The 17,229-nt window shown below is 28.6% G+C and overlaps 3 protein-coding genes across 4 annotated transcripts; all 3 read left to right on the top strand.

Moving 5' to 3' along the window:
- The first annotated feature begins 164 nt into the window (after positions 1 to 164).
- On the top strand, positions 165 to 3,781 carry LOC123295626 (carboxypeptidase B-like). The gene is made up of 5 exons (XM_044877040.1): positions 165 to 278; positions 781 to 993; positions 1,735 to 1,855; positions 2,283 to 2,609; positions 3,215 to 3,781. Exons 1-5 carry the CDS (start codon positions 172 to 174, stop codon positions 3,779 to 3,781), a joined length of 1,335 nt encoding a protein of 444 aa, XP_044732975.1. The 5' UTR covers positions 165 to 171.
- A 3,973-nt stretch (positions 3,782 to 7,754) lies between these two features.
- On the top strand, positions 7,755 to 11,475 carry LOC123297018 (carboxypeptidase B-like). The gene is made up of 5 exons (XM_044878787.1): positions 7,755 to 7,848; positions 9,244 to 9,456; positions 9,689 to 9,788; positions 9,856 to 10,164; positions 10,906 to 11,475. Exons 1-5 carry the CDS (start codon positions 7,775 to 7,777, stop codon positions 11,467 to 11,469), a joined length of 1,260 nt encoding a protein of 419 aa, XP_044734722.1. The 5' UTR covers positions 7,755 to 7,774; the 3' UTR covers positions 11,470 to 11,475.
- A 1,534-nt stretch (positions 11,476 to 13,009) lies between these two features.
- LOC123294893 (carboxypeptidase B-like) lies at positions 13,010 to 16,712 on the top strand. Of its 2 annotated transcripts, XM_044876080.1 has the most exons (6): positions 13,010 to 13,143; positions 13,915 to 14,127; positions 14,800 to 14,899; positions 14,959 to 15,267; positions 16,121 to 16,352; positions 16,416 to 16,712. In XM_044876080.1, the coding sequence occupies exons 1-6, from the start codon at positions 13,070 to 13,072 to the stop codon at positions 16,697 to 16,699; spliced, it is 1,212 nt and encodes a 403-aa protein (XP_044732015.1). In that variant the 5' UTR covers positions 13,010 to 13,069; the 3' UTR covers positions 16,700 to 16,712. The 2 variants fall into 2 exon arrangements, with proteins under 2 accessions (XP_044732015.1, XP_044732014.1); XM_044876079.1 differs by having other exon boundaries at positions 16,121 to 16,712.
- The last annotated feature ends 517 nt before the right edge of the window (positions 16,713 to 17,229 follow it).

The following is a 17,229-nucleotide window of genomic DNA, read 5'->3' as shown; positions in this document are numbered from 1 at the left end:
AGAATAAATTATTTTTAGAATTAAAAATAATTAAATTAAGTTTTTATAATTAAAAATTGAACTATAATTAATAAAATCACCAAGAAATGATTAGGTATAATTAGTAAATTAAAATGATAAAATTAAACTGAAAAATGCAATTGGTAAAATCCGATCAACTTCCTCAGAAAAATGATTAGGAGGTGTATATTGGTTTTCTCTGAGCTAGTGGCTTGCAATTTTACAAATGAAACGAATAGAGAAAGTCGTCATTTTATTGGGAACTACGATTATACTGGGTAAGTTTATGGTATATCAAGTTTATAAAATATTTTATTTTTATCAGAATAAATTCCACAATTCAAAAATAAAGATGCCAAACTGTTAGTCTTGCAATTACAAAAATCGAAGCAGTTTTGAAATGAAAGTATTCTTATGACAGAGTAATAGATTTGCAAAAAATTGCGAATGCTATATGTAACATGCTGATTCACCATGAAAATGCTCCTGTTTGTATCAATCGAAGATGATTGTATTGTACTTCTGACTGATTAATATGCAATCAAGGTTTTCTTATTGCATTTTAGGTAAAAATGACTTTTTGGCCCTGTTATGGGGTGTACGCCCCATTGGATGTTATTATTAAACATTTTTACCAAAAGTGAGATAAGTAAACATTTTTCATAAATATAAAGAAGAACCATATAAAAGTCAACCTAAATAAATATTTGACTAAAAGAAAAAATTTGAAAATGGACTAAAAGGTCAAATACATAAACTAAAAGACAAATTTTCCGACAGATATTCGGTGTTTGAAATATATCCTAAAAATTCACATCATCTGAAAGTAATTCAAGATTTAAGATTGGTGTTCGGTTTGGATATATGGTCAATGGTAAATAAAATTGAAGCGCCGACCACAGTTATGGTACCACCCGATCGTTACATAAATTTTGTGAACCTACTGGAAGCAAACACCATACCATATAGAACTATCATTCAAGACGTGCAAAAGTATTTTGATTGCTTATTTAATATTTCATCGTTAACTAAAATATTTCAAATTTTAATCATTAGTTACTTTTTGAAGATCATTAAGCTTTTTTCTGGTTGTCAATGAAGAGATATAAATCTTCATCAATCAGAAAAAAGGTATTGATCTTCAACGTTTGAGTAGATTTTTATAAGACACAGCTAAGAACACGCTACTCTCCACCAAATTGCCATTTGAATAAACAAAAAAATCATAATCGCCTCATTCGCTTAGGAGCTATGATGTCACAGACAAATCAATCAGACCTGATTTTGTATCGGTTTTATGTGCTTAGAATGAAAATAATTTTTTCATTTTAAGCCTTTGTGAGAAAATATTGTCAAAATGGCTGAAGTTCTTATTATCATAAACCTTTTCAGTCGATGTAGTTCTGAAACCATTTTATTGTATCAAAACCTAGCCTTGAACTTTTTAATTTCATTGTTAGTTATATTGGAGCGTGGAAGGAGTTCTAATTGGGGACGAAAAATTGTGAACAAAATTCTTATTTAGTAGGAAAACATAGCATATTTGCTTTGGAAATGTGTAAATTTGGCTTTATTCCCGTATTTCTAAGTTTTTTACTTCTTTTTTTGTGTAGTGTGTTATAGTTTTTACTAAACAAATATTGTTTACTCTACTTTGTTTACTAATTGTCTTAGTTTTATATTATGGACGCAGTTTTAGTTAAAAAATTATATAAACATTTTTTTATCTTCTAGAAAAATTGATCGTGAACGATACGTGCAATTAAATAATCCAAATATAGTTTCAGTAGTTAGCCCTACTGGAGTAGAAAACTCTTATGCGCTTAGTTTTTATAAATATCATCAAACACGCACGGTAAATTTTGAAACTATTTTGATTGAAGTATACCTTAAACTGTATCATACAAATTAAAAATTATTATTTTTAGCATAATCCTTTATACTTCAAACTACAAAGCCACAAAAAATGGAGAGAAGGGTAGAGGAATGAAAAAACTCCTTCATTTAACTTTTAATTTATCAAAAAATAAAATTCTCGTCCAGGTTCTTTCTGCTTCTAGGTTAAATGAAGTTGTGGAGTTCGAAAGTTCAAATAGATTTCGTTTCTGCCCTTTACGAAGTCACACTGTTAAAATTACTTCTCTTTCATAATTTTTCAGTCAATTAATATCATTGCTACTACAATTTTAGGTTCAAAAAAGACAAGATAATAAGAGCTTAAAATAAATTCCTCCTACTTTGTTTTCCAAACTCTAAAAAACAATAAATGCATTTTTTTTCAGATAGAACAATATTTGAAATATTTGCAGCACAAATATCCCAACCGGATACAACTTATAAACATTGGAAAGTCATACGAAGGGCGTAATCTTCATGTCGCAAAAATTTCATTTAATAAATATAGATCAGGGAGCGAGATAGTGCGGAAGCCAGCTATATTAATTGATGGAGGTACTCATGCTCGTGAATGGATCTCAGTAGCAACTGTTGTTTATTTAATTTACGCATTGGTTGAAAATTACAGGGAAAATATTGACTTATTGAAAGATATTGATTGGTATTTGATGCCATGTTTAAATCCAGACGGTTATGAATATTCACACACAGATGTACGTGCAAAAGAAAAGTTTAGATTTAAAAAATTTATGACAGGTCAGGGAGATCCAGTTTTTAGCTTCTACCTCAGAGAGACTAGTATACTAGTTTTGTCTAAATAGAGGGAAAAATTTCATAGTTTCGGAAAAATTTTCTTAGTTTTGCCATGTTCACTGAAAAAAAGATGAGATCTACCATCTAACAACGATAGTCATAAGGATTGAAAAAACGATTGAAATAAGAAATCTTTTTTGTTTCAGTCAATGGAAAGTATGCGCGCTGGATGCGCGCTAAAAAAGCAATCGAATAAAATTCTGTCTGGACATTTAAAATTACAATATTTAATTTTGAACTAAATCATATTAAATTGCATCTCCACTAAAATGACTTGAATACGTTGAATACCTTACTAGAATAGTGTCTACGCACTAGTACAATCACTACCTAATTCCAATAAGAAAGGAAACATTTCGATGTTATCCTTGCTGATCTCTCCCAAATTTTTTTTCAATGCTGACTCTCCAATTCACGAGGATGCCTGTAATATTAGATTTTAGGGAAATTAGCCTTGGTTTTAAAGTTAATATTACTGAAAGAATTTTTATTTTTTTAAATATAGAGGCGACTTTGGCGAAAAACACGATCAAAAACACCAAAACCATATTGCCGTGGAATTGATTTGAATAGAAATTATGATTTTCATTGGCAAGAACATGACGATTGGGGAACAAAGAATCCATGCTCAGTAACATACGGTGGAGAAAGCAGTTTTTCCGAGCCTGAGTCAAAGGCATATTCTGATTTTGCGAGATCAATTCGCAAATCTCTCAAATTGTACATAACTTTTCACAGTTATGGACCATTTGTATTATATCCATGGGGCTATACATGGGATTTACCGGAAAATAGAGATGAACTACACAGACTTGGTGTAAAGTTTAGTCAAGCATCTGATTATTTTTATGAAGTTGGTAATTCATCTCGGTTATTATATCCGGCGAGTGGTACAAGTGATGACTGGTTTAAAGGTGCACTTGGTGTGAAACTAAGTTACACAATTGAATTGCCAGGTGGTGGTTCGGAAGGATTTGATTTACCACAGAATGAAATTCATAATGTTGCTGAAGATGTTCTGAATGGTATGCGTGTATTTGCAAAATATATCAGAGATAAATATGTTATATGAAACCGTCGAGTTAATATATATATTTTGTAATACATTTGTTTTTGTTTTTTTGTATTTGGTTGGAAAAATAAAAGTTTTAGTGTCTTTAAGGGGATTTTCTCATAAAAAAACACATTTTAAATATTGAAAAAAAATGGTATATCGCATATAGCGCATATGCGCAGAAAAAAAAGGAGGATTTTGGAAAAATGAACGATTTACCACGTTTTTTAACAATTTTTGGGAATTTAATCGAAAACTACGCATCTTGAAAAAAAGTTATATCGAGAAAATCGCGCTTAATTTTTTTACAAAGCGCCGCTTTGTTAATAACTGGTTTTTGTATATGGCTATAACATTTTTCTATTTAAATAGATTTTATTTACGTAAAAAATTGATTTAAAAAAAAAAAATTTTAAATGAGAAATTTAAATAAACAATAAGATATTAACTGTGACATCAATTCAATCTATAAATTACTTATCATTAAACAAAATGATATTTTTATTTTTAAAATAGATTAACAGAAGTGATTTTTGGATATGACACTTCAATTATACAGGGTGAATTGACGAGAATGATATGGTTTTATTTTTGTCGAAAAATTGAAGCAGATTTCCTCAATGTTTTTTAGCAAAATGTTTTAGAAATATGCTTTATCATGCGTATATCATTTTTAATTTAAGACCGCCAGTAAGATACCAGAAATACGGCAATTAACGAATGCATTATTTTTTAATGCTTATTAGAAAATTAAAAATTATTTTGTCAGATAAAAATGTCGCTAGATAGACTCAATATTTGTGAGGGATAAAATGTTTTATACATTTGTTACTTAATTATTATCTACCTTCTGATTAGAATAATAGAAAAACGAATCTAATTTAATTTCGTTCGATGTTCGTCATAATGACCCAACATACGAATTTATAGGCGTATGTTTAGATATACTTTTCCTCCATTAATACGGTTTCAGAGCCATCAAGAAATTTAGAAAATGAGCCCATTTTTTAAAATTTTTTTATTTTAAAGACTCCTCGGTCAAATATTTTCAATAAATTATTTCAAATAGGATGCTTGTAGCAAAGTTTTGATTTTTGGATATTACCACATTTTATTTTGGGTCTTGTGGGGAGATATTCAAAAGCCCAAAAACCACTATACTAATATAACGGCTGGATTTTAAGGTTGAAATTCCGAAACAAATGGTTTTAGAGGGTTTTGTTCTTTGCAAGTTTTTGCATATCTTAATATTCATTGTTTCAAGAAATTTATTACAGAAGAAAAATTCAAAGTTAAATTTGCAGGGCCTTTTGGTATACTATTCTGTACCAATTAAGTAGTTTGATTGATTTGGTCTAATTATAATTTACTAAAATAAGTATAATTCAATTATATTACAAAATAAATATTTAATAATACATAGGCGTTGAACATATATACCCCTTATTTTTAAATATCTTAACATTTTAAAATTATAACTTTGGTCTAATGCGGTAAATCGGGTTAATATCGTAAAATATTAAAATAATTTTCCCATTCCCCTTTCATCTTCACCTGCAAAATCCAAACTTTTGTTATGATCAAAGCTAAAGTTGTGTTTTATATGTTTTCCGACAGGTGAAAAGGATTACTAAATCTCAAAATTAATGGCCTGTAAGTATGTTACTTAAAAAAATTTGGTAGAAACATCTACAATTTGGTACTACCGAGCATTAAGTGAAAGATTATTCCACCTGAAGTCTTTTTACTGTATCTTAAGAGTCGTCACAAAAAATGCTCTATAAGTTCAGTGAATTTTGATGTTATTTAATAATATCATTAAGGATGTCGTCCCGCTACAATATTGTCAAAACGTTTTGGATTATATACAGGATAGGGGAAAATGAGCTTGTATAGAAATGAGGTCCAATTTGTCTAACCCTCTACCAGTGGTGGCTTCGCACACACAATTATTATTCAGTATGTGATTAGTTGTTTACAATACTTTTACTACAGGTGAATTATCCACACGATTCTCTACCTACCCCTTACATCAAAAACTATCGTCTAAATGTTAACTGATTTTTAAATTTTCATTGAAACTACTTGATTTAGTGTGATTATGGAAAATTTACTCCAGCTTGGCTATTGCGCCAGAAGAATTTATAAAGTGGACGCCTATGCAATAAAATATTTATCGATATATTGAATTCAAATACTTAAAAATTGTATTGTATGGTTTTTTTTTTCTAAATACCTAGTCCTGATAATATTTTATGTCTTTAACCCGATTAATAAAGGTAATTTAATAATTTATTATACAAGATAATTAAGTATATTTTTAAAGTAAATTTAAAATAGGTACTTAATAAAATTATAATGAACTATTTTTCCGTATTGAAACATTCAAATATTTCAAGCGGAAAATAATTTATTCATTTTCAGAACATTTGAAGGTAAATGAGTTGCTTGATATTTAAATTTCATATTGGTCAATGCTGAATATTTACATTTCATACTGGTCAATGGTCATATTGATCATTGCATCATCCTTTCAAGATAATGGCTTATTTTCTCTGGTTTTTAGTAGGTAATATTGCCTATATTTCCAGGTTCTGAAGTAACAACAAGAAACAGTTCAGAGGAAGGAAAAAAATAAAAGAAATTGATTCATTTCATAATTAGATGAATTATGATTATGACGACAATATTGGATTTAAGGCTTAAATTTTTTTGATAGATAAACTTTTACGCATAGAACATGTGGTTACTGAATTTCAGCTTAAGTATCGATGCAAATTTTTAAGAAAAAAACCATTGAAAATCGATTTAAAATACCCTGCTTTTATGGAGAAATCCCGAAAATGATATATTTTGAAAGTTTTTGATAATTTTCACTTGGAATGAATGAAAACGAATAAAAGAAAAACTTAAAGAGTTTATATTATTTTATTATGATTTCATGAATGTAGATGAAAAATAAGAATCAATTTTGTCGATATCTGCCTTGGTTTTGGAAGTATCGAAAGCTGAATATTATAAGAAAATTTTCAATTTTCCATACTTTGAAAATTGCGTCGGATTTCGAAAAATTTCATTCTTACATTTCGTCTTATATTGTCAAGTTATAACATAATTCAATATCAAAATTGCAAATATACTTCTTTTTAATTTTTTTTTTTTTAAATTTATTAACTGAAATGACTTGATCAGCGTGTGCGTATGCATTCATTTTTGGATCCTATATAAGTTTCACAATCTTAAAATAACAACATGAATTTTAGTTAAATTTTTTTTTCGCTCAGCTAGATTCTTCAATCTTAGAGGAAAATGGCATTTAAGTTTCATGAAGGCAGGTAGGCCAAGATAGTAGTCTTTTCTGGATGCATCCAATGATGCTGGCTGAAAAACAATATATCTGTTTATGGAATTAAAAGCTTGACGTAAATATTTTGCTAGGATTTTTCTCGTCTATCCTCCGGAAAATTAGACAAAAATAACTAAATTTTTGAGAAAACTGATTTTGAAAGCTTTTTATATTCTAGCGAGGGTAGTAAAAACTTAAAAAAAGAGGCACATATATGTGAATACTTTTCTTATCGTGCAGTTAGCTCGTTAATTAAGAAATTATTCCGACATTTTTTTATTTTATATGTAAAAATTTATAATTTTAACAAATTTTGTTCTACAAGTTATTCGATATTAATAAAACTAATTAATTCATAAAAACATTGAAAACATTAAATTTAAAATACATTAAATTTAATTAAAATATCTGATAAAATATAGGCGGATCAAAGAATTCTCATGAAATCAATATTTTGGCTGTAGTTTTACATTTAAAAATGAACTACATGAATTCACGTGGGCATTTTTCTATTCACGTAAATGATGACTCGATAAAGTTAAAACAATAGTAAATTTCTGTATTATCAGTTCACTTCATAAATAGATAATATTATTGTTAATCGGGAGTATATATATAAAATAGTGCATATTCATATCAAAATTTTAGAAATAATTTATTTGAAGATGTTCAGGATAACGTTGTTATTTATATTAAGTTTGGTGGCTCTGAGTTTAGCTAATCAGGATGATTATACTGGGTAAGTAAATACAAATAAAAATTTAAAATAATTATAATCTATTTAAAAAAATTAATAATCGTTCACAAAATATTAATATAAATAATCTATAAAATGGAAAAACACTCTTAAATCGCAATAAAAAATCAGTAATAATATTACAAAACAAATATAATTTCCTCAGTATGAATTAGCTATAATCGTTAATACTCTAATAGTATATGATAAGTATTTATATGATATACAAATACGAATGCATATTACACAAAAAATGATCTAGGAAATTGGAGTAAACTATTATCTTTGAGAGTATTTATAAAAGAAGTATATACCATTTTCTGTTCCAAAACTTTTGCTTAGTGGTTCTTCGTCCATGTTATAAAATTAATCGAAACATATTACAAATAAAACAAAATATACGGAAATAGATGAATTGCTTAAAAAAAATACGATTTCAGAAAAGATGGTTAATGAATTCAATTTATGAAAAATAACGAACAATTAATTTTATTTTTAATTACTATTCAAGCACGAGAACTTTAAAGTGTATTTGAATCAATTTGTAATTTTAATCTAAAATATTAGTTTTAAACAAATTGATTATAAAAGAAAAATAATAAAACTCGTTTAGAACACGTTTTAAATTATATTTACTGAAATGAAAAACATTCGCAGATAATACAGAAAGAATTTCTAATCAGATTTTTCATTAGTATATTTTCTGAATTTATTCGATTGGAGAAATAATAGAAATAATTGTAGGTTAATACCAATAATAACATATATAATACCTATGGGAAAAAATTAAGTATAATAAATTAATGGCAATGAATTATTTTTTCACCAGGCTAGTTTGATAGAGTTCATCATCAAATTAGCCCGCTTCCGTTTATCTGTCTGTCTGTTTGTGAACACTATAACTAAAAAAACGAAAAGAGATATCAAGTTTAAAGTTATATAAAATGTGAGTTTGAGTTCGTTGGGTCTTCGGTCATAAGACCCAATTATTAAACCATTAGAAATAGAACAAAAGTTTAAATAAAAGTTTTAATGCTCCTAAAAAAAAGTTTAAATGTTCTTTATAAAAAAATAAACAACTTTTGTTTGAAACAATTATGTTTACGAAACCCTTGAGGGCACAAATTAGAACAAAACCTTGGTGTCCATTTTCTCCAAAACTATAAAAGGCAGATAGTTGAAACTTTCCTGGTAGCTTCAACTAGTAGTCTTGGTTTTTTAATCTTTTCTAATTTATTAAAAGTAATGCAAGTAAGTATTGACATTAAACACTTTCTTTGCTGGGTATTTCATAAATTAATTCAATCAATTGTTTGTTTTCACGTGTATTTATATTAATATATTTTAAAAATCAAAATCATATGCAAGTATGTAATTTCATTTTTTACATTATTCTAGATACAAAGTATATAAAATAGTGCCAAAAAATGAAGATGAATTGAAAACAATTCAAACATTAATTAAACATCCACAAGTGGACGTATGGACATCATCCAAATTAATAGGACATCCAACAGTGTTCATGGTTCCACCAACATTAGAAAATCAATTGAAATCTTTATTAAGAGTCAATAATATGCCATATGATACTTTAATTGAAGATGTTCAAAGGTAAAAATTTTTCTTTTAATTTTTTAGAGTTAATAGTTTTACCCCACTTTTAAAAGCACGGCCCCAATATGACATACAATATAATGGAATGCCATACAATAGTAGAAGGCTATTAGTGCATTGAAAAATTATCATTAATATAACGTTATCTACTATTTGACTTCTGTATAACTTGAACCATCCTGTATTCTTCCTATTTGCTTATTAAACTTTAAGTTCATTTAACTTCCAGGACCATCATCAATGAAAAAAATGAGCAAGCAGAAGCCAGACGAATTTTTGACGATCGTAGCGGAAGGATATCATTTAAACAATATGAAAGATTCGATACGGTAATAAAAAATAAATTGAAAATACTTACTTGGTTACAAAAATAACTTAATTATGAACTTTTTGCAGATAAGTGGGTATTTAAGAAATTTAACAAATTTGCATCCAAATTTAGTTAAATTGGTAAACATTGGTAAAAGTTATGAAGGGCGTGATTTAGAAGTGTTGAAAATATCATCAGGAGGTAATGGAAATAAACCAGCTATCTTCGTTGACGGAGGTATACATGCGCGAGAATGGATTTCACCAGCTACAGTTTTATATATAATAAATCGATTAGTTGAAAATTATTCTCAAAATTCAGCTTTAACTGATAATATTGATTGGTATATTCTTCCAGTAATCAATCCAGATGGATATGAATATACACATACAAAGGTATCAAAATAATGTTACTGGATTAATTTTTGGGTATACAATTTTTGATGGAATAACGGGAACTGAAGGTCGTTGTTCGGTTATTACAAGTTGTTAATCGACTAAAAATCGAAATAAAATAATGTGCTTGGATACCTATGAAAAATATATTTCAGCAACCAATCATTCCACTCCAATGCATTCAGCTTGTGTTCATTATTTAAGCCACTCGAATAGAACGATTAAAATTGAGCATTTCTATAAAATAATTTGGTCAGGTACAAGCCCAACTCGCACCTGCAGAATTCCCATTTAGTTCTACTTAATTTTTATTGAATATATCCTACCAGTTTTTTTTTCTTATTATATAACACTATGTCCTTTTTTATTAAATACTTTTGTAAAAGAAAGACATCTATATGTTTCCTATACAAAAAATATTTTAGTTTTTCCGGTTTTTGTTATTAATTTTTTTAATTTTTTATTATCTGTTGCTATAGCGATTTTAGTAATACACATTTTCGTCACATTTTAGTCATTTCGTTGGTATCATTGCTTAGTCAAAATTTTTAATCATTCTTAACTTCCATTTTGAAGTATTCTTCTAAGTTGCGTGAAATAACTTAAACGCCTTATCATGTAAATAGGAATGAGAAAATTATTCTTCACTGTCAAAATTTGAAAGTAATTTCTTAACTAAGAGCTCAATGGAATATGGAACTTTACTTTGATTATCTCAATAATTTGCTGTTTTATTTACAGTTTCGACTTTGGAGAAAAACACGATCACCTAATGGTCTAAGCTGTGTAGGAACTGATGCTAATCGTAATTTTGATTTTCATTGGAAAGAAATTGGTGCAAGTTCAGATCCATGTGACGAAACATTTGCAGGACTCAAAGCATTTTCAGAAAAAGAAACTGCAGCATTGTCAAATTTTGCTTTATCTATTAAGAAAAACGTCAAATTATATTTAACATTCCATAGTTATGGCCAATATATTTTGTATCCATGGGGCTGGACAAGTGCCTTACCAAATGATGTTGATGAATTAGATGCTCTTGGACGTAAAGCAAATGCAGTATCGGGTTACAAGTATACAGTTGGAAGTTCCACAAATGTTTTATATGCTGCAGCTGGCGGTAGTGATGATTGGTTCAAAGGAGTAGCTGGTGTAAATCTTTCGTATACCATTGAATTGCCTGGTGGCGGTTCAGCTGGTTTTGACTTGCCACCAAGTCGAATTGAAGAAGTTGTTCAAGATACCTATAAAATGGTTAAAGTATTTGCTTCATATATTGATAAAAAATTTGTAAATAATAAATGATTTTTGCATCACTAATTTATTATTTTGTTTTTGTTATGATTTTCTATAATAAAGTTAAATAAAGTGAGGATATCAAATCGATTTTAATATAAGTGCTCTATGTGTGTAATAAAATAAAATTTTGTATGCACAATAAGATTATATACACGAAGAAAGTGGAATTGAGTTTTATGGGAAATTCGAAAAAAGTTTGAACCTACATGCTTATTGCCAATAATTTATTTTATTTGAAGAAATATTTTAGGAGCTAGCTATCTATGAGAGGAATTACGACTTGATAAATAGACAAAGCATTTACACAAAAATTTAACTACTGTGGAAATGTCCTTCAAAACCATCACATAAAACGGGAAAATTAAAATTATTTTGCTCGGTGTTTGATTGTGATATTTTATTCATTTAAGTGATCTAAATATTCATGAGTAATAGCATCTTTGAAAGCTATATAATCGCAGAAACCCGGCAGAAATGTAAAGGATGTTTGCATGCAAAACGAAGTTATTGAGTTCAATGGAACTCTAGGCTTTCACATTAATTTGCAGAGTAATATAAATATCAACTTGGGTTTGTTGCTGACAAATAAGACCATTAGATAAGAAATAAAAGACTGCTTCAAATATGGAGGCAGTTACTCGTAAGAAATGAACTTCAGACCATTAAGTACATAGACTGAGTATCGCTTATCTTTCCGTACAGAGGTTAGGGACATTTTTCAAAAAAAATATGTTTTTGAAAGAATACAGGGGCAATTATCAAAAAAATATACATTGAATATACATTGAAAATATCAAAAAAACCGACATTGAATGTCAAATTGTCATTATGTAAAATGTTGTACATAAAACATCGTGTTATCAAAGAACTTATTCGCTTTTTGATTTAAAAAAATACTTATCACATACCACTTTACATTATTTCTTACGAATCTACAATGACAAGTATGACAACAACACTTTGTTGTCACATTTAAAAAACCGCCGCCATGGAGGATTTGATCCAAGCAATTATCTCAGATATAGGCACACTTAAAATCGTTTGACGCTCATTTCATGTACTTAATGGTCTAAGAAATAAACATAAAAGAAATTCTTTTTAAAATAATGAATAGATTCGGTATAATAGAATTTAGAATGTTAGAATATCTATTATATTTTCGATTTTCAAAGAATATTTATTTGTCAGTTGTAGTTTGTTTTTTATGCAATTGAAAGTTGAGCAGAATGTTCCTTTTAAATGCCCCTTTTTAAACGTTTTTTCTTGAAAAACTCGCTTAAGAGCAAACGATGCGCTCCATTTTTCTGCAAAAAGATAGATCTGTGTGTTAATTAAGAAAATATCTGCCCCCTTTTAAAATTCTAATCATAAATTCTGTTTATTACCAATTTAATAGAACCAATTTACTTACCAATTAAAAGCATTAAATTTAATAATTAAAATACGTCATTAAAATGAAAAAACTTTTTGGAATCAAAATTTGATGGAAAAAGTTTATTATGAGCGCAAATTTTTCATTTTTAAACTACGTTTGATTTACGTAGATCACGGGAATAAATAAATTCTGCATGTTCACCTCAAATTTTTAGATACAATTAATTTCTAAATGTTCAGGATAACATCGTTATTTATAATAAGTTTGCTGTATTTGAGTTTCGCTTACCAGGATGATTATTCGGGGTAAGTACCTATTAAATAGAAATAAAAATCATTCGCGCATCTAGATTATTTTGGGATACAAGAGACTTCTTTGTTTTGTGGCATATTGAATTTTGGGTTTAGTTGAAGGAAAAACTCGAAAATCCGGTCTATTTTGGATAAAAATTTTTTTTGATAATTTTTTTTTCCAAATGCAAAAAATTCTTCCCGATTTTTTTAAATTATCTTAAGCTTTGTAAAAATTCGAGAAAATTACGGAAAAATTGTTTGATTCGGAATTTGATAAAACTTGGAAAATTGATAAATTTTGACTAAAAAAAATACGAATATCGGGTTCTTTTGCACATTAGGAGTGTAGTTTATGAGATATTGCATAAAATTTCTGTATTCCGCATGACCGAAATCAAATTCAAATTATTGGCAGAAAATTATTATCCCAATACAGTTTTTCAGGTTCTTGAAATATAGTATTTATCTTTGTTTGATTTTAAATGAAATTTGTGAATCCCTAAAATCCACACCAGTTATTAGCAAATTATTTGCTTCCTTATTTTCTGGAAGAGGAGATTGATATATTTAGAATATTTATTATCGATTACTAAATTATAAACATTTTTGGCATCGTTGATTGAAGAAAAGTACACTCGAGTAGGAATCGAACCCACATTTCTAAGCTAAGTTACTCAGAGTGAAGTCATATCTAGCCTTTAGTATTTCAAAAAAATATAATATAAAATCATTAAAAAAAAAAAAAACTGAGATAATTAATTACTTTGGTTATTCAAATTTTAGATACAAAGTATATCAAATAGTGCCAAATAATGAAGACGAATTAAAAACAATTCAAATATTAATTAAACATCCACAAATGGACGTATGGACATCATCCAAATTAATAGGACATCCAACAGTGTTTATGGTTCCACCAACAATAGACTATCGATTGAGATCTTCATTAAGAGTCAATAATTTGCCGTATGATACTTTAATTGAAGATGTTCAAAGGTGAAAAATAGTCAGTTATTGCAAACATAATAATATCCTAACAGAAGAAAAACTATGGGAAAATTTGATTTTGTTGACGCTTTCTCTTGCTGTTGTTTTAAAACTGCAGTAAAAAGTTCCCATTTATTCATATTTCGTAAAAAGTATTAAGCGGGTAAATGGTAGAAAAAAACAGTTTTTTGTGAAAAACTTTCAGTCTTATTTATTTAAAAATAGCAGAGACCAATACCTTTAGTCAATTAAATTTACTGCAAAAGGTTTTCACTAAAAATAACCATATTCTCGACATTACAATCTAATCAGAAAGCATATTTAATCCTCTTGAAACACATTTCGTTTATGATTTTGCAGTGTAACTTTTATGCAGGATGATTTTATAAATGTTTTGCACACTAATAGGTATGTCGAAAACGAAAGGGGACGTTATCATAGTGAAATAGGGGTCAACTTTGTTTTTTTTTTAATAGAACTACATATTTTTTGTAGCAGATAGTTGTTATTTAGGTAAAAGCAACTTTTGTTAAAAAATTTGTTTCTTATACCTCAATTTTTAATATATTTTTTTATATTAAAAAAATATATATATAAACTGGAAGCTTGAAATCTATTATACACTCAAAGCTTCCAATTATACACTGTAATTGTCATTTATTTTATTTTAATCAATTTTAGCACTGTCGTTAACGAAAAACATGAACAAGCGGCAGCTAGACGAATTGCTTCCAAACAAAATGGATTATTAACATTTAAACAATATGAACGATTTGATACGGTAATTAAAAATAAATTGCATTACTTGGTAATAAAAATTACTTCATTTATTCATTGTAGATAACTTGGTTTTTAAGAAATTTAACAAATTTATATCCAGATATAGTTCAATTAATAAACATTGGTAAAAGTTACGAAGGACGTGATTTAGAAGTGTTGAAAATATCATCAGGAGGTAATGAAGATAAACCAGCTATTTTTATTGATGGAGGGATGCATGCGCGAGAATGGATTTCACCAGCTACAGTTTTATATATTATCAGCCAATTAGTTGAAAATTATTCTGAAAATTCAGCTTTAACTGACAATATTGATTGGTATATTATTCCAGTCATCAATCCGGATGGATATGAATATACACATACAATGGTATTAGAAAATTATCTGATGTTTTTATGTTCGGCTATAAAATCTTAGCTTGAAGTATCCACCTTTATTATATTAGGCCTCCATACATAAGCTTTCCTTGAGGAGAGAGCCAAGGAAAGCGCGCACGCTTTCCTGTAAGATTAAATTTCATGTGTTCAGCCACTAACGTCAATGTAATCTTTGCATGTAGCGTGGCGAGTTTTCATTTGAAAAGTGGCACAGTATCTCTGATAAGGATTCAACCGGCAGTGATTGTGTGTCCTAAAAATAATCATAAAAATTTCTTCTAATACTAATCTATTCATTTGTTGCCTGTCCAAAACGAAAACTTTTTCTTTCACGATTATGTGACATTTTTCCTTCAGGATAGTGAAGATCCTCGTGATACCCATATCTATACACTTTTCTTGAGGTTTGATCAGCCGCGTTCCTTCCTCTAGGAAAGAATGCTGGTGTGTATGGTGGTTTATAATAATAAAAAAGAATTCACGGTATTAATTCAATAATTTTGTCAAGTGGTGAGTAATTTAACAATTTTGATCCAGGAGTTTAGATGAAATGAAGAGTGGTGAGGCATTACTTGCCCAAAAAAGAAAAGATAAAATCTGACCAAACTACTTGACTAAAATTTTGTAATTCAATCACGGCATAGTACCACATTCATTTGGACTAATGAACGTTCATGAATTTGGAAGGTGACAGGCTCTAGTCCCCGGTAAGGCTAGTAATACGCGGGGCGATTAATGGATAAATTTCAAAAAGCTATCGAAATATAAGCAAATTTTCAAAATTTCGAAGAATTTCGATTCATTTTTGCTGATAACTTAACCAATTTTTGTATTTTTTTTTGCAGAGTCGTTTTTGGAGAAAAACTCGATCCGTTAATTTAAATACTTATTGTAGGGGAACGGATCCCAATCGTAACTTTGATTTCCATTGGAATGAAGTTGGGGCAAGTTCAGATCCCTGTGACGAAATATTTGCGGGTAGTGATGCCTTTTCTGAGAGAGAAACTGATGCATTGTCAAACTTCGTATTAGGTGTCAAGCAAAACATTAAATTATATTTAACATTTCATAGTTATGGTGAATATTTATTGTATCCATGGGGCTACACAAGTGCCTTACCTCATGATTTTTTTGAATTAGAAACGGTTGCACGTAGAGCAAACGCAGTAGCGAACAAAAGGTATACAGTAGGAAGTTCTACAAATGTTTTATATTCTGCTGCTGGTGGAAGTGATGACTGGTTTAAAGGAGTAGCTGGTGTAAATCTTTCATATACCATTGAATTGCCTGGTGGTGGTTTATCTGGTTTTGATTTGCCACCAAGCAGAATTGATGAAGTTGTTCAAGAGACATTTGAAATGGTTAAAGTATTTGCTGGATATATTCAAGAAAAATTCTTGTATAATCGATTTTTGCTTCACTAATTTTTTGATTTACTTTGCCTGGGTAGTTGTGAATTGTTTTGTAAGATAAAATTTTGTTTGTTTTTGTTATGATTTTGGATAATAAAGTTCAATCAAATCAGGAAATCAATTTGATTTTCATTTAAAAGTTCAATATTTGCGTAGCAATTGTAAAACACACTGCTTGTTAGCCTCAGTCTCGTTTATAATAACTTTTATAAAAAATTATATTATGCTATAGAATGTGACTAGCTCGCGTGAAAAGCGTACGGCGTAAGCAAATTAAACAATCAAAGTCGAGTATTTCGCCGTCTTAATTAACAAAACTCAAGGCATAATACTATTAGAATTAATGAGGTACTCTGGTTAACTTAAGCTTCACTTTAGTTATTTTACTGGGGCCAACATTTAAAAAAAAAGAAGCATAGTTTACCCTAGTCGGGCTTTTTTAAGTTAAAAAAATTTTTTTTATCAGGAAGTATTTAAGATTTTTTTGTAAATTACAATAATAAACTACTTATTCATATCAGCATTATACATTAAGTAAAAAT

Source organism: Chrysoperla carnea, chromosome 3 (assembly GCF_905475395.1).
Source record: "Chrysoperla carnea chromosome 3, inChrCarn1.1, whole genome shotgun sequence".
In the NCBI taxonomy this organism is placed as follows: domain Eukaryota; kingdom Metazoa; phylum Arthropoda; class Insecta; order Neuroptera; family Chrysopidae; genus Chrysoperla; species Chrysoperla carnea.
The sequence above is the reverse complement of the archived record's forward strand: the minus strand, read 5'-3'. Positions and strand labels throughout refer to the sequence as shown.

Bases quoted from the DNA above. Each gene is read 5' to 3' on its own strand.
- LOC123295626 (XM_044877040.1), top strand. From the start codon at position 172: ATGATTAGGAGGTGTATATTGGTTTTCTCTGAGCTAGTGGCTTGCAAT. The intron at 279-780 runs GTAAGTTTATGG...ATTTTCCGACAG, and splicing joins GGGAACTACGATTATACTGG to ATATTCGGTGTTTGAAATAT. The intron at 2,610-3,214 runs GTACGTGCAAAA...TTTTAAATATAG, and splicing joins ATGAATATTCACACACAGAT to AGGCGACTTTGGCGAAAAAC.
- LOC123297018 (XM_044878787.1), top strand. From the start codon at position 7,775: ATGTTCAGGATAACGTTGTTATTTATATTAAGTTTGGTGGCTCTGAGT. The intron at 7,849-9,243 runs GTAAGTAAATAC...ACATTATTCTAG, and splicing joins AATCAGGATGATTATACTGG to ATACAAAGTATATAAAATAG. The intron at 10,165-10,905 runs GTATCAAAATAA...TTTTATTTACAG, and splicing joins ATGAATATACACATACAAAG to TTTCGACTTTGGAGAAAAAC.
- LOC123294893 (XM_044876079.1), top strand. From the start codon at position 13,070: ATGTTCAGGATAACATCGTTATTTATAATAAGTTTGCTGTATTTGAGT. The intron at 14,900-14,958 runs GTAATTAAAAAT...TATTCATTGTAG, and splicing joins AATATGAACGATTTGATACG to ATAACTTGGTTTTTAAGAAA. The intron at 15,268-16,120 runs GTATTAGAAAAT...TTTTTTTTGCAG, and splicing joins ATGAATATACACATACAATG to AGTCGTTTTTGGAGAAAAAC.